Source organism: Alosa pseudoharengus, unplaced genomic scaffold (genome assembly GCF_046254945.1).
Source record: "Alosa pseudoharengus isolate Yale_2024_CS ecotype anadromous, Long Island Sound unplaced genomic scaffold, YU_APseudo_1.1 YU_APseudo_1.1_scf_17, whole genome shotgun sequence".
NCBI lineage: Eukaryota > Metazoa > Chordata > Actinopteri > Clupeiformes > Clupeidae > Alosa > Alosa pseudoharengus.
In genome coordinates, this window is record NW_027468640.1 from 25,246,468 (window position 1) to 25,264,255 (window position 17,788).

At 42.8% G+C, this 17,788-nt stretch overlaps 3 protein-coding genes across 3 annotated transcripts; 2 read left to right on the forward strand and 1 right to left on the reverse strand.

The window, feature by feature from the left end:
• Positions 1 to 443: 443 nt before the first annotated feature.
• cirop (ciliated left-right organizer metallopeptidase) lies at positions 444 to 4,682 on the forward strand. The gene is made up of 12 exons (XM_076288372.1): positions 444 to 819; positions 1,031 to 1,124; positions 1,300 to 1,351; positions 1,435 to 1,584; positions 1,901 to 2,026; positions 2,162 to 2,246; positions 2,530 to 2,675; positions 3,071 to 3,254; positions 3,389 to 3,458; positions 3,568 to 3,664; positions 3,895 to 3,996; positions 4,530 to 4,682. The coding sequence occupies exons 1-12, from the start codon at positions 444 to 446 to the stop codon at positions 4,680 to 4,682; spliced, it is 1,635 nt and encodes a 544-aa protein (XP_076144487.1).
• Positions 4,683 to 6,456: 1,774 nt separating this feature from the next.
• On the reverse strand, positions 6,457 to 7,729 carry mrpl52 (mitochondrial ribosomal protein L52). Its single transcript, XM_076289720.1, has 5 exons — positions 7,487 to 7,729; positions 7,147 to 7,216; positions 6,918 to 6,985; positions 6,727 to 6,791; positions 6,457 to 6,616 (listed from the first exon to the last, which is right to left on the reverse strand). Exons 1-5 carry the CDS (start codon positions 7,518 to 7,520, stop codon positions 6,473 to 6,475), a joined length of 381 nt encoding a protein of 126 aa, XP_076145835.1. The 5' UTR covers positions 7,521 to 7,729; the 3' UTR covers positions 6,457 to 6,472.
• Positions 7,730 to 8,666: 937 nt separating this feature from the next.
• On the forward strand, positions 8,667 to 15,554 carry ajuba (ajuba LIM protein). Its single transcript, XM_076289059.1, has 8 exons — positions 8,667 to 11,442; positions 12,543 to 12,644; positions 13,107 to 13,174; positions 13,372 to 13,434; positions 13,556 to 13,686; positions 14,088 to 14,139; positions 14,305 to 14,373; positions 14,799 to 15,554. The coding sequence occupies exons 1-8, from the start codon at positions 9,924 to 9,926 to the stop codon at positions 14,904 to 14,906; spliced, it is 2,112 nt and encodes a 703-aa protein (XP_076145174.1). The 5' UTR covers positions 8,667 to 9,923; the 3' UTR covers positions 14,907 to 15,554.
• Positions 15,555 to 17,788: the final 2,234 nt, after the last annotated feature.

A 17,788-nucleotide genomic window follows, 5' to 3' on the forward strand; every position in this document is an offset into this window, starting at 1 on the left:
TAGGCTAGAAACGCGCACTATTGCAAACATGCGACTAAATGTTATTTATGCAAATACAATAGGCTACCAACTATTTTACAAAAAGTGTTTAACCCAAAAAGTAAAATTCTCTGCAAGAACGTGTGGGACATTTTGCTAGAATTATATCACCAACGTGTATTTAGCAAAACGGTGTAGTAGACCTGGCCTCGATAATGAATATTATTTAATTATTTATGACAAACCCCATGATAAGTTTCAGATTTAAATTGGTAAATTGAAAAAAAAAAAAGGTAAATTGAAACAAATTATATAATTTATCATTGCACGTTTGCACCTGCTAAATCACTGCTAAATGTGGCTATATTCTCAATACTGCTTTTGGATGCTGTGTTTTACAGTAACCTACCTGGTGGACCTCCACCTCATCCCAGAGTATGTTAATCATCTTGCCTCAACCATCAATGCTGCTCCTGTTGCTCTGGTTACAGAGCACACAAGGAAGATGTGTCTTTGATGAAGTACAGCAGTCGGTCAGAGTTGTAACTCCAGTAACAGGGTCCACCCCCACCAAACACAGTGAACTGAGGGACAGCCGAGCTGTATTCTCTGCTTCAGAGCAGTTCAGAGCTATTCATCAACATTCTCACTGGACCAGAAATATCTCCCTTCAGAACCTCCAACCCCAGAGAACGATGGGGCAAGGCATGACAGCCATGGCACCAATCAGAATTAAGATTTGGATCCCACAGGAGAGTGTCCCCCTGTCTGAGGTGGACAGAGAAAGACTGGATTCAGCGATCAACCAAACTGTCAGCATTCTATCCAGTCTGCTTTCAGGTTTGAGGTTCAGTCTGCATGTCAGAACAATCGCTAATGTCCTCTACTGTAAATGTTGATTGATAATTTCTGTGTCTGTGTGTGTGTGTGTGTGTGTGTGTGTGTGTGTGTGTGTGTGTGTGTGTGTGTGTGTGTGTGTGTGTGTGTGTGTGTGTGTGTGTGTGTGTGTGTGTGTGTGTGTGCATGTGTGCGTGCGTGCGTGTGTCAACAGTGAGACACATTCCTGGCCCTTTGCTTCTCAGCAGAGACATCAATAAGTACTGCAAGTTCATCTGGAGGAATGCCAGCGCTGCCAATTACAACAGGTGTGGCAGAGCTTGTGTTTTGAATGGTAATTCCTGCTTGCCACATTGAGATTTCAGACAAACCTTTGATCACTGTCTGTTTTCTCTTGTAACCATGACTACCTTTTGATCTAGATTGAAAGGGTTGTTTCAGTTCTCACTTGCTTGAGTGCTTGTTGTTGTTCCCGCATGACAGGTGTGGTCGAGCCAATGGCAGCTACAGGAATGAAACTTGCCTGGATGTTGTTGTAAGTGGGTTACGGTACAACTGTATAACAAAAATATGTTTTTGTAAAGAATAACATTTATTCACCGCTGTGGACATTGACAGATACCAGATGAGCACCTAAGGGGCTTTGCTGTCTTCCATCATCCTGACTCACCAATCAGCACAGAGTTTAGACGAGAGGGGGCGGGACTTGATAATACAGACTTCCTGCTATATCTACACATACAGAACTCTCGCAGATGCAGTACAGAGGTGGGAAGATGACTGGTCTTTGTAGCTAATAAAGATTGTTACATACATACATTTACAAAGTCTCCAAGAACATACTCACACTGGTAGTACTAGCACACAAACATACAACAACATGACCTGCAAAAAATAATCAGTTGTGGAGTCAATTCAGGAGGATATTCAAGTGGTTGTTGAATTGCATACTAAATCACTAAGTCAGATAGTCACTACTGTAATACTGGAGTCCTGCTAATATTTTTCCACTATTCCCTTTTAGTATTTGGTTTGTCACTATTATAATTCTGCCTGCTGCTTCTTGTTCACCCTCCCCTGCTAGCCCAGTATGCTGGCCTATGCAGCCCACTGCCAAACTGACCCTCAGGGTCGTCCCCTGGCCGGGACGGTGGTCATCTGTAGAGACCAGCTAAGGCAAGAGAGATACAGGCATGAAACTACGGTGCAGGTGAAAAGTTATGTGGGTGTTACAGTGTGTGTTTGGGTGTTACAGTGTGTGTTTGGGTGTTACAGTGTGTGTTTGCCGGGTTTGTGTATGCAGTGTGAGCTTATACAGGTTTTTGTTGTCTTTTTGTTTCTGCAGCTATTGATCCATGAGCTGTTCCACGTGTTGGGTTTCTCGAGAACTCTCTTCAGCACCTGGAGGGACTGTTTCCACACTCGCCAAGGTCAGCCAGCTGTTTAACAGCCACACAGCTCTGTTTCAATTAGGTACTTTCAAATGAATGCTTTTGCGTTGTCAATTTGTATATCAGAGTGGAGGTATGTTCAGAGCACAGTTTTTGTTTATTTGGGCGTGGTTGTATATCCTGCCAAAGAGCTATGTGAACTGTGAACTGACTCTGAAGTTGTCAGAACATACTAAGGAATAGAGGCCTGAATAGAATAGAATATCTTCATTGTCATTGTACATGTACAACCGAATTTGAACTCCTACCTTTTGTTGTGCAGCTGGCATAGAATGCATCCCTCATGGGCGGGTGACTAACTTGGATAACACGGGTCACATGCGGATCTATACGCAGTCAGTTGTCCGAGCTCTACAGGAACACCTAAATTCCACAGACCCTCAACTGGGAGGTCCTTTAGAGAACTTGGTACGCACTACATATAATATACATATTTACAATTATTGTTATTATAAAATGATATACACCAGTAATTTGTATTTTCTGTCCATTGTGCCTAAAAATACACTAAAATGCCTAAATGCATCATTTAAATGCAAGACACTGCATGTTAGAGTGATTCTAAAGATGTATTTCCTTAAATGTTGGCCATATTCTGAAAACTATTCCCCAAACTAAATCTGCCTTAGCGTGTTCATTCTGAACTAGCCAAATGGGGTGATGTTGTGGGGGTTTGAGGGGCTGTTCTGAGAATGAGGTTTGGGCTTTGACAACAAGTGTCTCAAAGCAACTGTGTAAAAAAAGTGCAAACCGAGACATAAGTAAGCATAATCTGTCTTTGTACCCCTCTCTCTGTCTCTCAGGATGCTGACTTCAGTGGACTTTCATCCCACTGGGAGGCTCGTGTTCTGCTAGGTTCCATTATGGCGGCTGCCCTCGGAGAGCCGTCTACTGTACAGATAGACCAAATGACTCTGGCAGCGCTGCAGGACACAGGCTGGTATTCAGCAAACTTTAGCCGAGCCCAGAGCCTGGTGTGGGGGCAAGGTAAAATAATCAAACGCATAGCCATTTTAAAGCTTATATGAGTAGAGTCTACATAGCAGTGTGTAAGCATTTTAATGTAGCGTTTATGTGAATATATCCCTAAATATATGCTTTCATATTTTCTGTCTTTACAGGTGAAGGATCACATTTTGGTACTCTTTCCATGTGTAATGCTAGCACCTCTTCCTACTTCTGCACTGGCAGGTACTGTGTGTTCAGCAAAGCTCCTCACCATTTGCAACAACCTGCAAAACTATTATACCTTTTTTCCACTCCATCTATATCTTTTTTAATCTTTTTAATTTGACCATAGTGGCCTGGGGTGTCATTACCATCATCTCCACAAGGGGGAGTGTCAGACTGACCATTATCTGGAGGGATGCCGCATTTACAAACCCTTGGTAAATGGGGTAAGACTCAAGCACTACCATCACTAATGGTCCCACCCAGCCTAACCAAATCTTAGGCAAATTGCAAATCAACTATTTTCAACATAACTGCACAAATGATATACACCAGTGTGTTGCTATTTTTACAAAAAGTTGCTTCTGTACCTAATCAGAATGAACAGTTAAACGTGTTGTTGGTGCCTTTCTCTTTATTTAAGTCCATCCATGTGGTTGTCAACTATGCCCTACAGAGTGAATGTTGGAAGGAGGAGAACCAACCGGATAGCATGGGATGGAGTGGAGAGATCTATCACTCGGAGAGTCGCTGCTTTTTCTCCAACCTGAGCAGAGAAGTGTGTTTGTTCAGTGAATTTAGCATGTAGACAACTCAGGACTAAAGAAGGACAAAAGCAAGAAAGTGACAAAGAGAAATAGGCGAAGACAACAATATTGAAAAAATTATCAAGTTGATGTTATAATTTTGCCGATTAAAAAAACTAAAATCTATCTAATTTTTTTTTTTTTTTTTAACGGATACACAAACCCTCTAACCAGTAGTAAAATAAACCAGTCTGGTGTTTTCCTGACAGTACACAGTATTCTGCTGCATCTGCTGTGGTCTGAACATTCCTAGGGATTCATTTTGGTTTTGGTTCAACACAAATAAGCATGGTTTAAAATAACATCACCAGACATAGCATCCACTACTCCCTGTAATTCGCCTGGCAATTGGCTTGGCAGACCCAGCTCTTCTCGCTTGAGAGCCTTCAAAGTATGCGTCATGAAAACCAAGCTGGACAAGTGGAAAGTACCTCTTGTCTCTGTATGGACTGGAGTAACTCTGACTATCTCTTTCTTTCCTACTCTACGGCCTTTCTCTCTGAAGAACACCTCTCGGAGAGTCTCAGTGACGGGTCACTGTTACAGACACCGATGTACAGGGATGCGCAGGTACCAGATAAAGGTGTTGGACGCAGAGTGGTTGGATTGTTCACCAGGAAGTGCCATTGAGGTACCCAAAGACCTATCAATCCGTTAGGAGACCATGTGAAAGACCCCTCCTTAAACCCTCGAAAAGGTTCTTCCTATCGGAATGAATTGACCCGAAAGTATTTAGTGATCAGTTTTTGAGATTCTCAATATGCTAAATATAGGAAAGGTGCTTCAATGCTTCCTTTACATATCCTTTAGGATAGGGCACACTAAAGTGTCCTTTAAGAAAGTAAAGGTGATAGTGATGATTCCCCATAATTCCTTGCACCAAGTCAATAACATCACCTGGGTACAGTTTGACCTTACCCATTATCCCAAGGTGAATAACCCTGTCATTTTTTTTTTACAGGTTCCAGGTTATGTAGGCGCTGTATTCTGCCCTGAGAAAATATTATGTTCTCAATCTGACCATACCACTCCCGTAAACAATCTGGACCATGTAATTTTTCCTGTCCCGGACTCTTCAGTTGCTGATTTGTGAGTGTCCTCCTTTTGGTATTGGAATCACAATATTATGTAAAGTCAATAACTTTTGCTTGATATATTCTATCTGTGTGCTTTCAAATACTATTTTTCCCCTAATACTTTGTTTTACTTGTAGATATTATTCTCATGCACATCAAACAGCAGATCCCAATTTGACCTTTGATGCAGACCTCCTTTCCTCAGTACAATGGGAAAGTGCAAAGGTCATTGTACCTGCACTGCTGGCTCTGGCTTCTGCTTTATCACTCATCATTGTTTTTGGAGCAACCTATAAGGTCTTACGTGTTCAGGTCAGAGTTCATGCTGAAGCACCCGATGTTGTTGTAGAATTATCATGACAGCTTGCATTTCAGAAGTGAGCCAAAGCAGTAGCTGAGTTTACTTCTGAGAGTAAATGAAGTTTCCTCCCAACCTCAATAGGCAAAAAGACAAAAATGGGTAAAGCTCTATTGCAGTTTTCAGTTAATTACATGATCATTTCAGCTGTTTAGGTCCATATTTGTTCCTCATGTACTGTAATCGTAGCTGAAATATGTATTTATTAATAAACACATTTGTATTGCTTTAGTAGGCAATGTTCACCTGTTAAAACAACACAGTGGTTTTTCAAATGCATTTCTTTTAATTCAGAGTAATTGACACTTTTTTAAAATGAATCAATTTTAGCACATTTTACCAAGTAGAGATATGAACTTTTATTTTGGTGATGGTGTGTTGAAACTGACCCCGGATTCCATTTCGACATGAAAGGGGAGATATTAATTTGGTTGTTTTGGTCCCCCCCCCCCCCCCCCCCCCCCCCCCCCCCCCCCCCTAAATGTATTGCTAGATCACTGCACAATTTCTAGGATCGCAGTGACTCATCAGACAGCTATTACTTTTTTTTTATGTTGAATCCTTGGTCTGTGGGTCAAACAACACATGGAATGCATGCTTAATTATTAGCATTATAGACAACTAGTTACATCGCACTTCAAATAATGTCTGCCATAACCTGTTTTACAGAATCTAAGGTCTTCACTCTTCATGAGAAAAAAACAATTTAACTTGAGAAAAGAACCAAGCCCAGAACAGGGTGTTGAATAAAACTCATCACTAATAATCACATATCAATGTTCACAGTGGGAGATGGTGATTAGTACAGAATAAATGTATTAACACATACATACCATTTTTGGTCTAGCATCCTTTGCAGCACTATCTTCATTTTAATTGACTGTTGCCTTGACCCCCAGCTGATGTGTTGCTACTATTGCTACTATCTTTTAATGTACATTGAATACAGTATCATGCAGCATCTGTCTCCTTTACAAAAAAAAGAACCAACATCCCCATAGTGCAATAACTCGTTTATTTTGTCTTTAATTTATGATTTCCTTTCGCCTTGAGCAAGAGAGATTTTCTATATTCTTCTGTTCGTTTCTCGGCTTCATTTTTCTGTTCCCATTGCTTCATTCCCATGTCAACCTCCGAACTCAAAGACACTACTCGTCTCTGTAGGTGTGAGAGCAGATATACCAATATGTAAATTACGTTTTGATATGGTAATTACAACATGTAATTTGTTTGTATACAGTTTTGAGTGATGGGGATAGGCTACTTACAGCAAACTCTTCTCTCTCTTTTTGCCTACGTGCTTGCCCTTTCATTGGTGGCCTGGGTCTGCCATCTAGGAAAAATATTTTTTTTAAATACGTGCCAATTACTACAACACGTAGGCCCTAAACCATATTCCTAGGCAAATGTTAGTAGATTTATATACCGACAAAAGGCATACGTTTATTTTTAGGCTTACCAGCATATGACCAATCTGGCAAGTCAGTTAACGGGCCATACTCTGATCCGTGTGTTGGTAATCCATGACTAGATCAATCATTTGTTGAGAAAAGACAGAATAGTGATGATATAAACAGTAGGCTACAACAGAAGAGTACAGTTTATGATATGTCCTCAAATATTAACAGGAAATCAATGAATTCAGGATGCAACATCGAATGACTGAATCCCAAGCAATCCATACGCACCTCAGCCGCCATATCTGACCAGCTTGAGCCCCGCTCGTGGAGGAAAATGAACGACATTGATGCTTTAGGGCTGAAAGAAATAAGGTATGAGGGCTTAATCATGAATACATTCGGTGAGTTATTTGGCTAACGTTTCATAGCAAAGATTTGCCGATGTGAAAAGCTAGGGGTAATGTTAGCAAATAGTCAATGCTACGACAGTTCTACTGTCAGCTAAATTGAAAAGCCAATTTGTTGGACACAACGCAAGTGTAGTCTCTAATAAATTGGTAGCACAATCTCTATGCAACCTACAGGTATTACCGAAATGAATTAAATATTTTTAAGTGTCCTCCCTCACCTGTAATACACAAACTCCTCCAGGGCGCTGCCATTTTGTTAATTTGCGATTACGGTAACCCGAGGAGGACAAATTGCTTGCAAAATGCACGACCAAATTGATGTTGAGGGTGTCTTTTCATGACCGCTAGATGGCATGCGACTGCAAAATATTGTGACCCTCATTTAACAGGTTGAAAAGTCATTCCAGAAAATGATTTTTGTATGATTAACTTTTTTTGTTGTATCTTTTGTTTGACCCTAATAACATCAAACATGGATGGTATTCAGGGTAAACATCTACTCATATTTGTTTTTAATGAAGTAGCATCTTTCAATAACTTCCATAACTCTCAAACTAACTTAACATCTGTTCCCTCATTTAGCTACCTTAAACTTTAATTTTCATCAGTGTCTCCTCAAACACCGAGTAAGCTCAATATTCTTATGTGCCTCCGACAAGTTCCCACTCGCTGATAACAAGGCTACTAGGGAGAGGCTGCGACATGCTGACAAACACGCGCTTGGTCAAACCGCAAAGGCAGGCGAAGACAAGACAGGGGAGTAGAGGGTGCTTCAGGGTAGGGAAAAGCGGTAGGGAAAGGGTCATGGCAAATGTGTTTTGTAGCCTATGTAGGTTCTGACCACGTAGACTTGAATGCCCTCTTTGCATTGGGATTTATGGTAGCCTACCGGTAACTACGGGACAACGAGTGGTATTTTCAGGAGAAACGAATACATTGTTGCCTTTCCAGAGCACACACGCGGCCAGACCACAATGACAGACTAGCCCTGGCATGATCCTTCCGCACATTCCACAGACTAAAAGCGCGAAAAAGTAGATCTTTGTTTTACATTCAATGCGGACAGAGTGGGCATGGCTCAACAGACGTATTCTTCAGTTTAACATCTACTTAGAGAAAAGTAATGCAACTTTTGTATTTTAATGACAAAAATTACCAGCCTCAAGTAGGCTAGATGAATATTGCCATTCTCTTAACTTTTCCCTGGTTCTGATCGCTGCAACATTTTGTTACCATCCTTACATCTCCCAGGTTATTACAGAGATCCTTGATAAAACCCCTTCGCTTCAATCCTCTGGTTACTCACGAAGACGCAACAAGGAAACTTTAGGATGTGTGACGAAACCGTGTTTGATACGTTTCATCCGCGTTGCCTGCACGAAAGGTGTCCCGGTTGGGGAAAGAGCCAGTGAGAAAGAAAGGAGGTGGAGGTAGTTAATTTAAGAAAGAAAGAAAGGAAGGCAGAAAGAATAAGTAAGTTTTCATTGGGCAAATTGTTATCATACCGATCTATGTCAGACATTTAGATTTCAGAATGAGTGTAAGATTAAAACGTTCAAGGATTTTTGTTCATGAGGAATATTCATTCTGTTGCCTTGTTCCTCGTTTTCTGAAAACCTGCCGTTTTTAGTAATGTTGCCTCTTTCAAACGGGATAGGGGCAAGTGGCAAAACATTTGGAAAACGCTGAAGTTACGTTACTCCTTTATGTTATAACATCTATATGGACTTGTATTACGGCAGCTACCGAATATCATTCACCAAGAAGCATTCGAAGAAGAGTTGTATCAAAAAGGACATTTTTCTCTTCCTCTTTTTGGACCCCGCTAGCCGTGAACAGACGGGTTGTGCTCAGGAACAGCAGAGCACAACGACAAAGATCTCAGGGAAAAGAGAGCTGTGGGGGCACATTTCATTATTTGACTGCAGAAAAGTGACTGACTAGGACCAAAGAAAATCTGTTTTGGAACCACGAACTTTTAACGCAAACAGCATGAAGTGGAGTGCTGCACAGATGAAGTGGCTCTTGTAGCTTCGAAAATACGCGTAACGTTACAACTTCACTAATGTGACCGCTAGTTCTCAACGTGTGCAAATGGACCGTTCTATGCGTGAGGAACCTGTAGAAATCGAGTGTCTAAATACCGCAACCAACGACTATAAATACTGTAACAATACTGTGTTTGTTTTCTAACTGTCTTTATTGTACTGCTGTTAACGCGTTACAGGTAGATATTCTCATCAGGTAGGGCATGTAGGCTGCTCTTTCTCTCTACTGCTTAAACATAAATTATGGCAAGCCTGCCCAGAACAAAAACATCATGATTGTACCTTAAAAGGCGTTTTTTGCATGGGTTATCCGAATTGTAATCATTGGTAAAATGCCCTAGTCGTGTTATTTATCCAAGGTATATGGGACATGTTTGTTTTTGTTTACTGTAGAGAAGTTTGTCTGTTTTCTACATTCTATGTTGCTGGTCCGAAGCATTTCTTCTGCTGTAGGAATACTTGAATCTTTGTTGTACGCACACTGTAGGTTAATTTATTGCGTAGTGGCGTAATTTTGTATTTTATTAACGTGCTAGTATAGTTCCAAGACTATACCTGTTGATTCTTTCAGAACGTAATATATATCTATATATATCTATAGTCTATCATGGACCGACTTGGCAGTAAACTGTTGACAAAGTTGAAACTGACAGATTCAGGGAGTGTGAAATTCTCCAGTTCCAAAAAGAAGAATGAACTGGCAAACACAAATAATAACAGCAACCGCAGCAACACCCCTACTGGTACAGCCACACATGGCGGCAGCAGCAGCAGCAGCAGCACCACAAGCTCCAGTGATGTGGCCACCCAGACCGGCGGCCTGAGTGGAAGGCCCTCTACCAGAGTCTCTCCCTCGCCCACAGCCTCCAGCGCTGCCCCTGTGGCTGTGCCCGCAGAATGCAGCCCACTGAACGAGCTCCACCCAGTGGCTCTGGCACCGCTGCGGCGCCCGCCGTCCCAGCTCCGCGCCTCCTGCTACATCTCGGAGGGCGTGTCGGACGTTCGGTCGGGAGGCCCCTGCGAGGGGCCCTTGCGGTGTGACGGCGAACCGCAGCAGATGCCGTGCGGGCTGAGCCCGCGGGCCTCGCTCAATCAGCGGCGCTACTCGCTGGAGCTGCAGCAGCTCGTGCGTCGCCAGCAGCTGCTGTCGCAGCCGCCCCCCTCCATGCCGCCACTGTACCCTTCCTCCTCCTCCCACCCGTCGTGCCCGCGCTCGGCTGCCGAGCCGGGCTTCATGCCCGAGCCGGAGCGGCACAAGCGCTTCTCCCTGCAGGAGGCGCTCTTCTACAAGCGCCTGAGCTCCGGGGGAGAGCCGTGGGACTGCATCCGGCCCGCCTCGCTCTCGCACCCGCCACAGCGGGCTCTGGACGGGGCCGGGGGAATGGGTCTGGGCGGCGGCGGCGGTATGGGCATCGGCAGTGGCTACTTCCCGCCAGGAGGCACGGCGCTGAGCCCCTGCTCGTCCTTCAGCCTGCAGGCCGAGTCGCTGCTGGCCAGCCCTCGCTCCAGCTTCGCCAGCAGCACGGCGAGCGGCGGAGGCGGAGGAGGGGTCAGCCCCATGGGCAGCCGCTGCAGCAGCAACCGCACCAGCGGCATCAGCCTGGGCTACGACTCGCGGCACATGCCCTCCGGCGGACCGCTGCCGCCGCTGTTCTCCACCGCCCAGCTCGCGGGGGTCGCCAGTGGGCAGTTCTACCCTCACCACGTAGCAGGCAGGCCTTGCTCGCACGCCTCCATGGAGGCATGGGATTACCTGGAGGGAGCAATGGCCGGGGAGAACCGCCATTCGTACCCGCCTGCCACCACCGGCAAGTCGGCGGAGGGCTGGGCCGAACACCGGGCGGGCCCGGCGGCGGCGAGCGAGGCCGAGCGGTCGTCGCGACTCTCGGACCTCCCCGGCGTACGCTACCAGCGGGAGCTGACGCGCCTCCTCCTGAGGGACGCTGCCCTGGAGGGGGATGAGCTAATGGGTGGTCTGACGCTTCAGGACCTCCACATCACGGCACCCAAACCTTCGCTTACGCCCGCCACTGCGTCCAGTCACCAGACCACAAGTGGACCCCACAAAGCCCAGGAGGAGCCAGGAGGGGCCAGAGAGTCCGTGGAGAACCGGCAGGAGTTCTTTGGTAAGTTGTCATAGGCGCCAACGAGCCCCTCTGGGCTTGTTCTGTGAGCACACTAATTTGTGTGTGATGCCAGTTAAGGTGGGGAGAATGTGATATTGGGCATGACTCAGAGGACGAGTCTAGTGGTTGCCACCATAAGAGGCTCAAGGGAGGTTAAAGAACAGTGAGCACCCTCCACCCCCCACCCCAAATACAGCCAGTAAATCCAGAAGACTATCAAGGTTGGAGTACCAGACTATAAACCACCTTCCCTCCACAAACAACTCCCCACTCTGTTGATTTAGTTTGGTATTTATTGTTGAAAATTAGATTGAGAAGACCATAAATGCCTATTTGAATACTTATTTATCTAAAACATAGTGTGGAGTCAGATTGAGAGATGGGTGGGGGCACTGCATAATCAAGTTTGTGACCAAAAAGTCCAGAATGGACCCAAAAAAGACCAACCTCGCCAGGGAATTTTTTTACTGGCATGGAAGAGTGAGTAATGCCCACAGACTGCCTTTAAAAACATCAAGCTATTTAGCCAGACTGCCTGTGAGGGTTCAGGGACTGTTTGTGTTCGTCTTTGGCATGACGCCAAGCTGAATGAATGTGTGTGTGTGTGTGTGTGCGTGCGCACTGCACTGGGTTGGGTGTGTGTGTGTGTGTGTTGCCTGGCGGCATGTGCTGGCGTGTGCGTTGCATCACAGGTATTTGAGTCCTGAGGGAAGGTTTTCTCTGTGAAGAGTAGCAGGGGAAATTCATGGGGTGGTTCTGTGTGACAAACCGCTCTTATTGACAGGTGGGTGTTTGTGTGTGTGTAGGCAGTGGTGGCAATGACAGTGCCAGTTACTGGAGTGGTGCGTGAGCAATGATTACTCAGCCTGCAATATGTAAGTTAAGGGCTGTTACTGGTGCAGGCAAATTCCATAAGGGTTAAATATTTCACAAAGTCCCATATGGCCTGACTGTTATTGTGCATGTGAGAATTTCACTCTTGAAATAACTGAAAATAACCATGCTTATATGTGAGATGTGGAAGAAACAAACAATAAACCAAACCACATTCCTCATTCATAACCAAGTGGAGAGTGTTGACCCTTGTGTTGTTCCCTCAGGTCCCTGTGTGAAGTGTGGGAAAGGGGTGTACGGGGCAGACAACGCCTGCCAGGCCCTGGACAGTCTGTACCACACACGCTGCTTCACCTGCGTCTCGTGTGGTGAGTGACTCATGATCCCGAGTTGACTTGTTTGACTGGGATTGTTTGTTTATTTATAGATTTGTTTATTTATGAGGACAGCAGTGAGCGTTTGAATAGACTGACAATATTTCAACATGGCAAAGATTCTGTGTGTGCAGATTTGTGATTCATATTCATGTCTTTGACATACAGTACATATAGGCCCAGATATAACCCAGCAGATTGTATGTGTAAACGGTGACTTCAGAAATTATAGGTTGGAAGATATTATGAAAGCCGGGAGCCCTGCGGGGGAAAAAATGTTGAATACTATAAATGGCATTATTACTCAAGAATTCCAGTGACTCAAATTAGGCTGGTCATGTTTGCCCATGAAATGGGCAAGGGTTGGGCAAACAAGTTTGAGATGGTCTGACCTGGATTTAGGTCTTTAAAGGACATTCTCACGTTAACCACAAACTCAATCTGCCTCTGCTTTAGGTCGCACCCTACGGAACAAGGACTTCTACAATGTCAATGGGTCTGTGTACTGTAAAGAGGACTACATGGTAAAGACTTGGCTGATTTCATACATCTATAACCAATATTATTGTGTAATCCTCACTATTATTAAAATGGCCTATTATTAAAATACCCTACTGTTTTACAGTTCAAACAAGGCTAAATTCCCGAAATCTCTCATTATCTCTCTATTTCTTTCTTCTATCCTCCTCACCTCCTGTCTCTCCCACAAACTCCTTCACAGTTCTCTGGCTTCCAGGCAGCCGCTGAGAAATGCAATGTGTGTGGCCATCTTATCCTAGAGCAGGTGAGTGTGTATGATTGTTTTTATTGTTCTATTTTTTTTACTTGAACTGCTTACTGCCTGTGTCTAGTTTACTGTGTTGGGGATTTTAATGTCCTCTTTGGGTCTGTCTCCAATTGATCAGATTCTGCAGGCTCTTGGGAATTCGTACCACCCAGGCTGTTTCAGGTGCATCGTGTGCTCTAAAGCCCTGGACGGAGTTCCGTTCACAGTAGACTACCTCAACCATGTCTACTGTGTCGCTGACTACAACAGGTACGAATGGCAATTCTTCAGTCAAGTCAAGTCATTTTATTTGTAGAGCACATTTAAAAAAACAACAGAGTTGACCCAAAGTGCTTCACAGTTGATGATCTTAAATACCCTCTCCTTCACACAATCAAAGCTGAATGTTCTCTAAGATGTAGTCGAAGGCTGCTTTGTACAATAGCGTGACCCACTTGGAGGTAAACAGTATGAGATAGCACTCATGCCATCTAATGTTCTCTATGGACTGGAGGGATAGTCACTGGTGATTTGACATGACACAGATTTCAGTTGTAAGGCTGTTTTGGCTAAGCAGCGTTTGACCCTGTCTTTGTGTTTATCTGATCACGTGTGGTTGGAAGTACAGCAGCATGTGACCATGCCTGTGTGTTTTTCTTTTTCTATTTTAGGACTTTCGCTCCTAAATGTGCTGCCTGTCTACAACCTATCTTACCTACTGAGGTGAGTGCATTCATCTGGTAGTTTACGAGTGCCTTCATTAGAGGGATTTGCATCCATAAATTATGGATTTCATGTGTGAATGTGCTGGTGATCATTTGCAAAACTGTTCTTCTCAAATGGCTGATTCTGATTTGTCTTTATTGTTTTTTTGTGTGTGTATTGCAGGGCAGTGAGGAGATTCTTAGGGTGGTGTCCATGAACAAAGACTATCACTTTGAGTGCTACCACTGCGAGGTCAGTTGTGAAGTTGGTCCTCCGTACAAATGCTGTGTTAAGTAAAGCTTAACATTTTGAATGTATCACAATTTGTGCCACGACACAAGGGAATAATGTAAAATAATTGTGTTTTAACCATGGTCATACCACCTGTCTCATTTTCACCACAATAACCTTGACAGGAACTTGGAAAAAAGGGTTTATCTATCTAGTCTATGTCCCCAAATCTCAGTCATTTTCTGATGTTAAAGGTCCTATACACACACACACACACACACACACAAATGGTAGGGTTGGGGTAATCATGGGGTAAACATTAAAGTGCCCATGTAAACACCAGGTATGATGTATACCAGATGTACTTTCAGATGTATGTAGACACGTCACGTGAGGATCTGCTGAACTGTAATCCTGAGGTGTCTCTCTCGGTTTCCCCCCTGCAGGAATGTAGGAAGCAGCTCTCTGATCAGCCCGGATCCCAGTGCTTCCCCCTGGATGGACACCTGCTGTGTCATGCCTGCCACATGATAAGGATTGCGCGCTGCACATAACCTTCCCCCTCACATCAACAAACAGGGAGGAACCTTTTTCTGGCAAGAAACACTCAGTTTGTACAGCTTTCTAGTTCTCCAGTTGATAGGCAGTTGCACTGTCTGTCTGTTGCCTGTCTTAAGTGGAAAAGTGTTACATTGACTTACTCATATGCTTGTGTCAGTGTCGAGGACTAGTGATGGACCAGTCAAGAATGATGGTATTCAAAATGCCATTGATCAGGCAAATTCTGTTGTGTTTTTTTGTTTTTGTTTGTTTGTTTTTTACAGTCAGAACTGTATGATTATTTTTTATGCCTGACCAAGAGATCATTGTCTCTGCTCAAACAAAGAGCACAAATACACACAGATCCTGCTGACATTTCAAAGTCTGAGTTCTAGCTTTGAACAACACAGCTGTATTATTATCGTATGAACTAAGTACTAAAAACACACAAACTACTGCTTATTATTCTGTGTCTACTGTGTGCTGTAGAGAAGAACAAGGGACTATTATCTGTTTCTTGTGAAGTCATATTTAATATCAGTAGCAATGGTTTTGCACTTAAAATGTTTACCTTTTAAAAGAGATTTAAGAACATGTACCTGCAAAAAAAGATGAAAAACATTCCTGTATCTTTTTTTTAATTAATAAATATTTTGTGTGGTTTCAGAGAAAAGTTTCAGTGCATTTCTGTCTATTAACTTATTAAGCTCATGTAACATCAACAATAGGGCTAGTGTCCATAACATGCAGTATACAAGTTCAGGATAAATCTGAGAGTAGATTTCAGACTGCTATCTTGAGTGATCTTCTACCCCACCCTCAATTCTGTGTGGTTAGTTGCTTTTCACCTCATTCATCCAGTGGAATTAATTTTTGTAAAGCTTATTTTCAGCGCTGAATGTGCAACTGCGATTGATGAAGACGATCTTTCGTCATTTAATGGCAATGGTTGTGAAAATGTGTGGGGTATTAGACAATATCTTAATGAGATCAAAACGTTACTACTTCCTTGTCATCACTGAGTAGTGTTTCCCCTACAATGTATTCATCAGCGGCGCAGCGCCGCTCCTGGAAATCAAGCGCCACTGCAAAAAAAGTTGCCTAATTAAAAAAAAATAGACGCAAGTGAACTTCAGGAACAGCTGCCGTTCGTTCAGGTTTTCTGTCAACAAATAATAGTAGGCTAACGTTGAAGGCGCAGTCAGGATTCCACAGGAGATCACGTTTGTTTGTGTTTATGTTTAAGTTTAATAGAGGCAGTTTTGTGCAAAAAAAACGTAGCCTACATTATGTTAACCAAGGAACCAAATTAAACACGCCAGCGAGATAGCTCGCCCCTACCTTCAGTAGCCTGATCCCAGATAAATTCCATGCATTGTTTCGTTTTTGTTTGATACAGGCAATGCTTTCAAGCAGTGTTGCTAACATACCTAGGCTGTGAAACTAAGGTTTAATTGAATTTGAGTAATAGGATACGCAACCATTTACATCTGAGATAGTTCATAGGCTAATTCCTGTAGAGTTCACCAAAATTATAGATATGATACAAAACACTTATCTGCTATAATCCAAGATAGATTTTCTTCGAGTTTTTGAGCATTTATTTTACCAAATGACATGGGAAACATAATTCATATCATCCACATATTCGCACCATGCGCAAAAAACATGAATAATCCTGTTCAAGTACTGCAATAACCATGCTTTATAAATGCTTGAGTTGATGGTTAGCCTATGTCATAATTTGTAACTTAATCTGTCAATTTCTTTCACAAAATCCACCAGAAGTCACAATTTAAGGAGTCTTTTTTTTGAGGGGGGGCTTCCTACGATCAACAGCACCGCTGCTGGAAAAATTTCTAGGGGAAACACTGGAGTATGTGACATGACAAGTGACAGTGAATCTGATCACCAACTAACAGAAGTAGGTCATCAAGTGTTGGAAGATAATCCCCATACAGTAAATGTGTCTCATTAAACAAGGTCCTATTGGAATGTCAAGTCCCTTAAGGTTTTCAAGAGCTAAAGCTACATTTGTTGGTTTTCGTCTCAGAAACCATCCAACTAAAAGAAGCTAGTAAATAAGCTTTTTTCTTTTTTTTTAAATGCAGTTTATTTTGTATCCTTTTTTTATGCTTTCCATAGTATATGTAGTTTAACATTTTAGAATCCCTCCCCACCACTGGTCTTCTTCATTCCCTTTAACATCAACACTCTGTTGATAAAACCTCACCCCATTTAGATTTTCAAACTACCATGATGGCTCACATTAATGGACAAAAATATAACACACCACTCAATCTTCTTCAAAACCTTTTTTTTTGGCAGCTTAACTGCAGCACAAGTACTCCAAAGGAAAAAATTCTGAGAACATCAGATTTGTCATGAAATAAAGCATAAATACAACCTAAATCCTGGTATTAATCTTGTAATGTTATTGCAGTCTATTGTTTCAATTTATATCATATCCCATCAATGGGTTTTGTGCTGTTACACACCCACAATACATTTAGTTACAACATACAATTATACAAGACAACATCATCTCCAGTGACCTACCTTTCTTCAGGCTGCTTGGTCTGCCCCTCTGGGATTTGTTTTTATGAATGCGAAATGAAACGTTTTCTGTTTAAAACTAAAACATCATACTCCTTTTTTATTCTTTTTACATCCAACACTTACAGGAGGAAAATAAATCAAAAATGCAAATATGATTCTTCAAACTTCTCAAACTAAAAGTAAAACTTTAAAATAAGCATATTATTAAAGCATTAATTCTCTTTCTATAAAGGTTCATTTCTGATTTAAAATTCATCCCTTGTCTGATTTACAAAGACAAAATTGCAGTCACGCATCCACAGTTTCACAGGAAAGAAAGGGTCGATGAGGAAAATTA

Coding starts and splice junctions, on each gene's coding strand:
- ajuba (XM_076289059.1), top strand. CDS start 9,924: ATGGACCGACTTGGCAGTAAACTGTTGACAAAGTTGAAACTGACAGAT. Junction 13,175..13,371: donor ACTGTAAAGAGGACTACATG/GTAAAGACTTGG, acceptor ACTCCTTCACAG/TTCTCTGGCTTCCAGGCAGC. Junction 14,374..14,798: donor TTGAGTGCTACCACTGCGAG/GTCAGTTGTGAA, acceptor TCCCCCCTGCAG/GAATGTAGGAAGCAGCTCTC.
- mrpl52 (XM_076289720.1), bottom strand. CDS start 7,520: ATGGCAGCGCCCTGGAGGAGTTTGTGTATTACAG. Junction 7,217..7,486: donor GAGGAGTTTGTGTATTACAG/GTGAGGGAGGAC, acceptor TATTTCTTTCAG/CCCTAAAGCATCAATGTCGT. Junction 6,617..6,726: donor AAGAGAGAGAAGAGTTTGCT/GTAAGTAGCCTA, acceptor TCACACCTACAG/AGACGAGTAGTGTCTTTGAG.
- cirop (XM_076288372.1), top strand. CDS start 444: ATGCTGCTCCTGTTGCTCTGGTTACAGAGCACACAAGGAAGATGTGTC. Junction 820..1,030: donor TCTATCCAGTCTGCTTTCAG/GTTTGAGGTTCA, acceptor GTGTGTCAACAG/TGAGACACATTCCTGGCCCT. Junction 3,459..3,567: donor TCCTACTTCTGCACTGGCAG/GTACTGTGTGTT, acceptor ATTTGACCATAG/TGGCCTGGGGTGTCATTACC.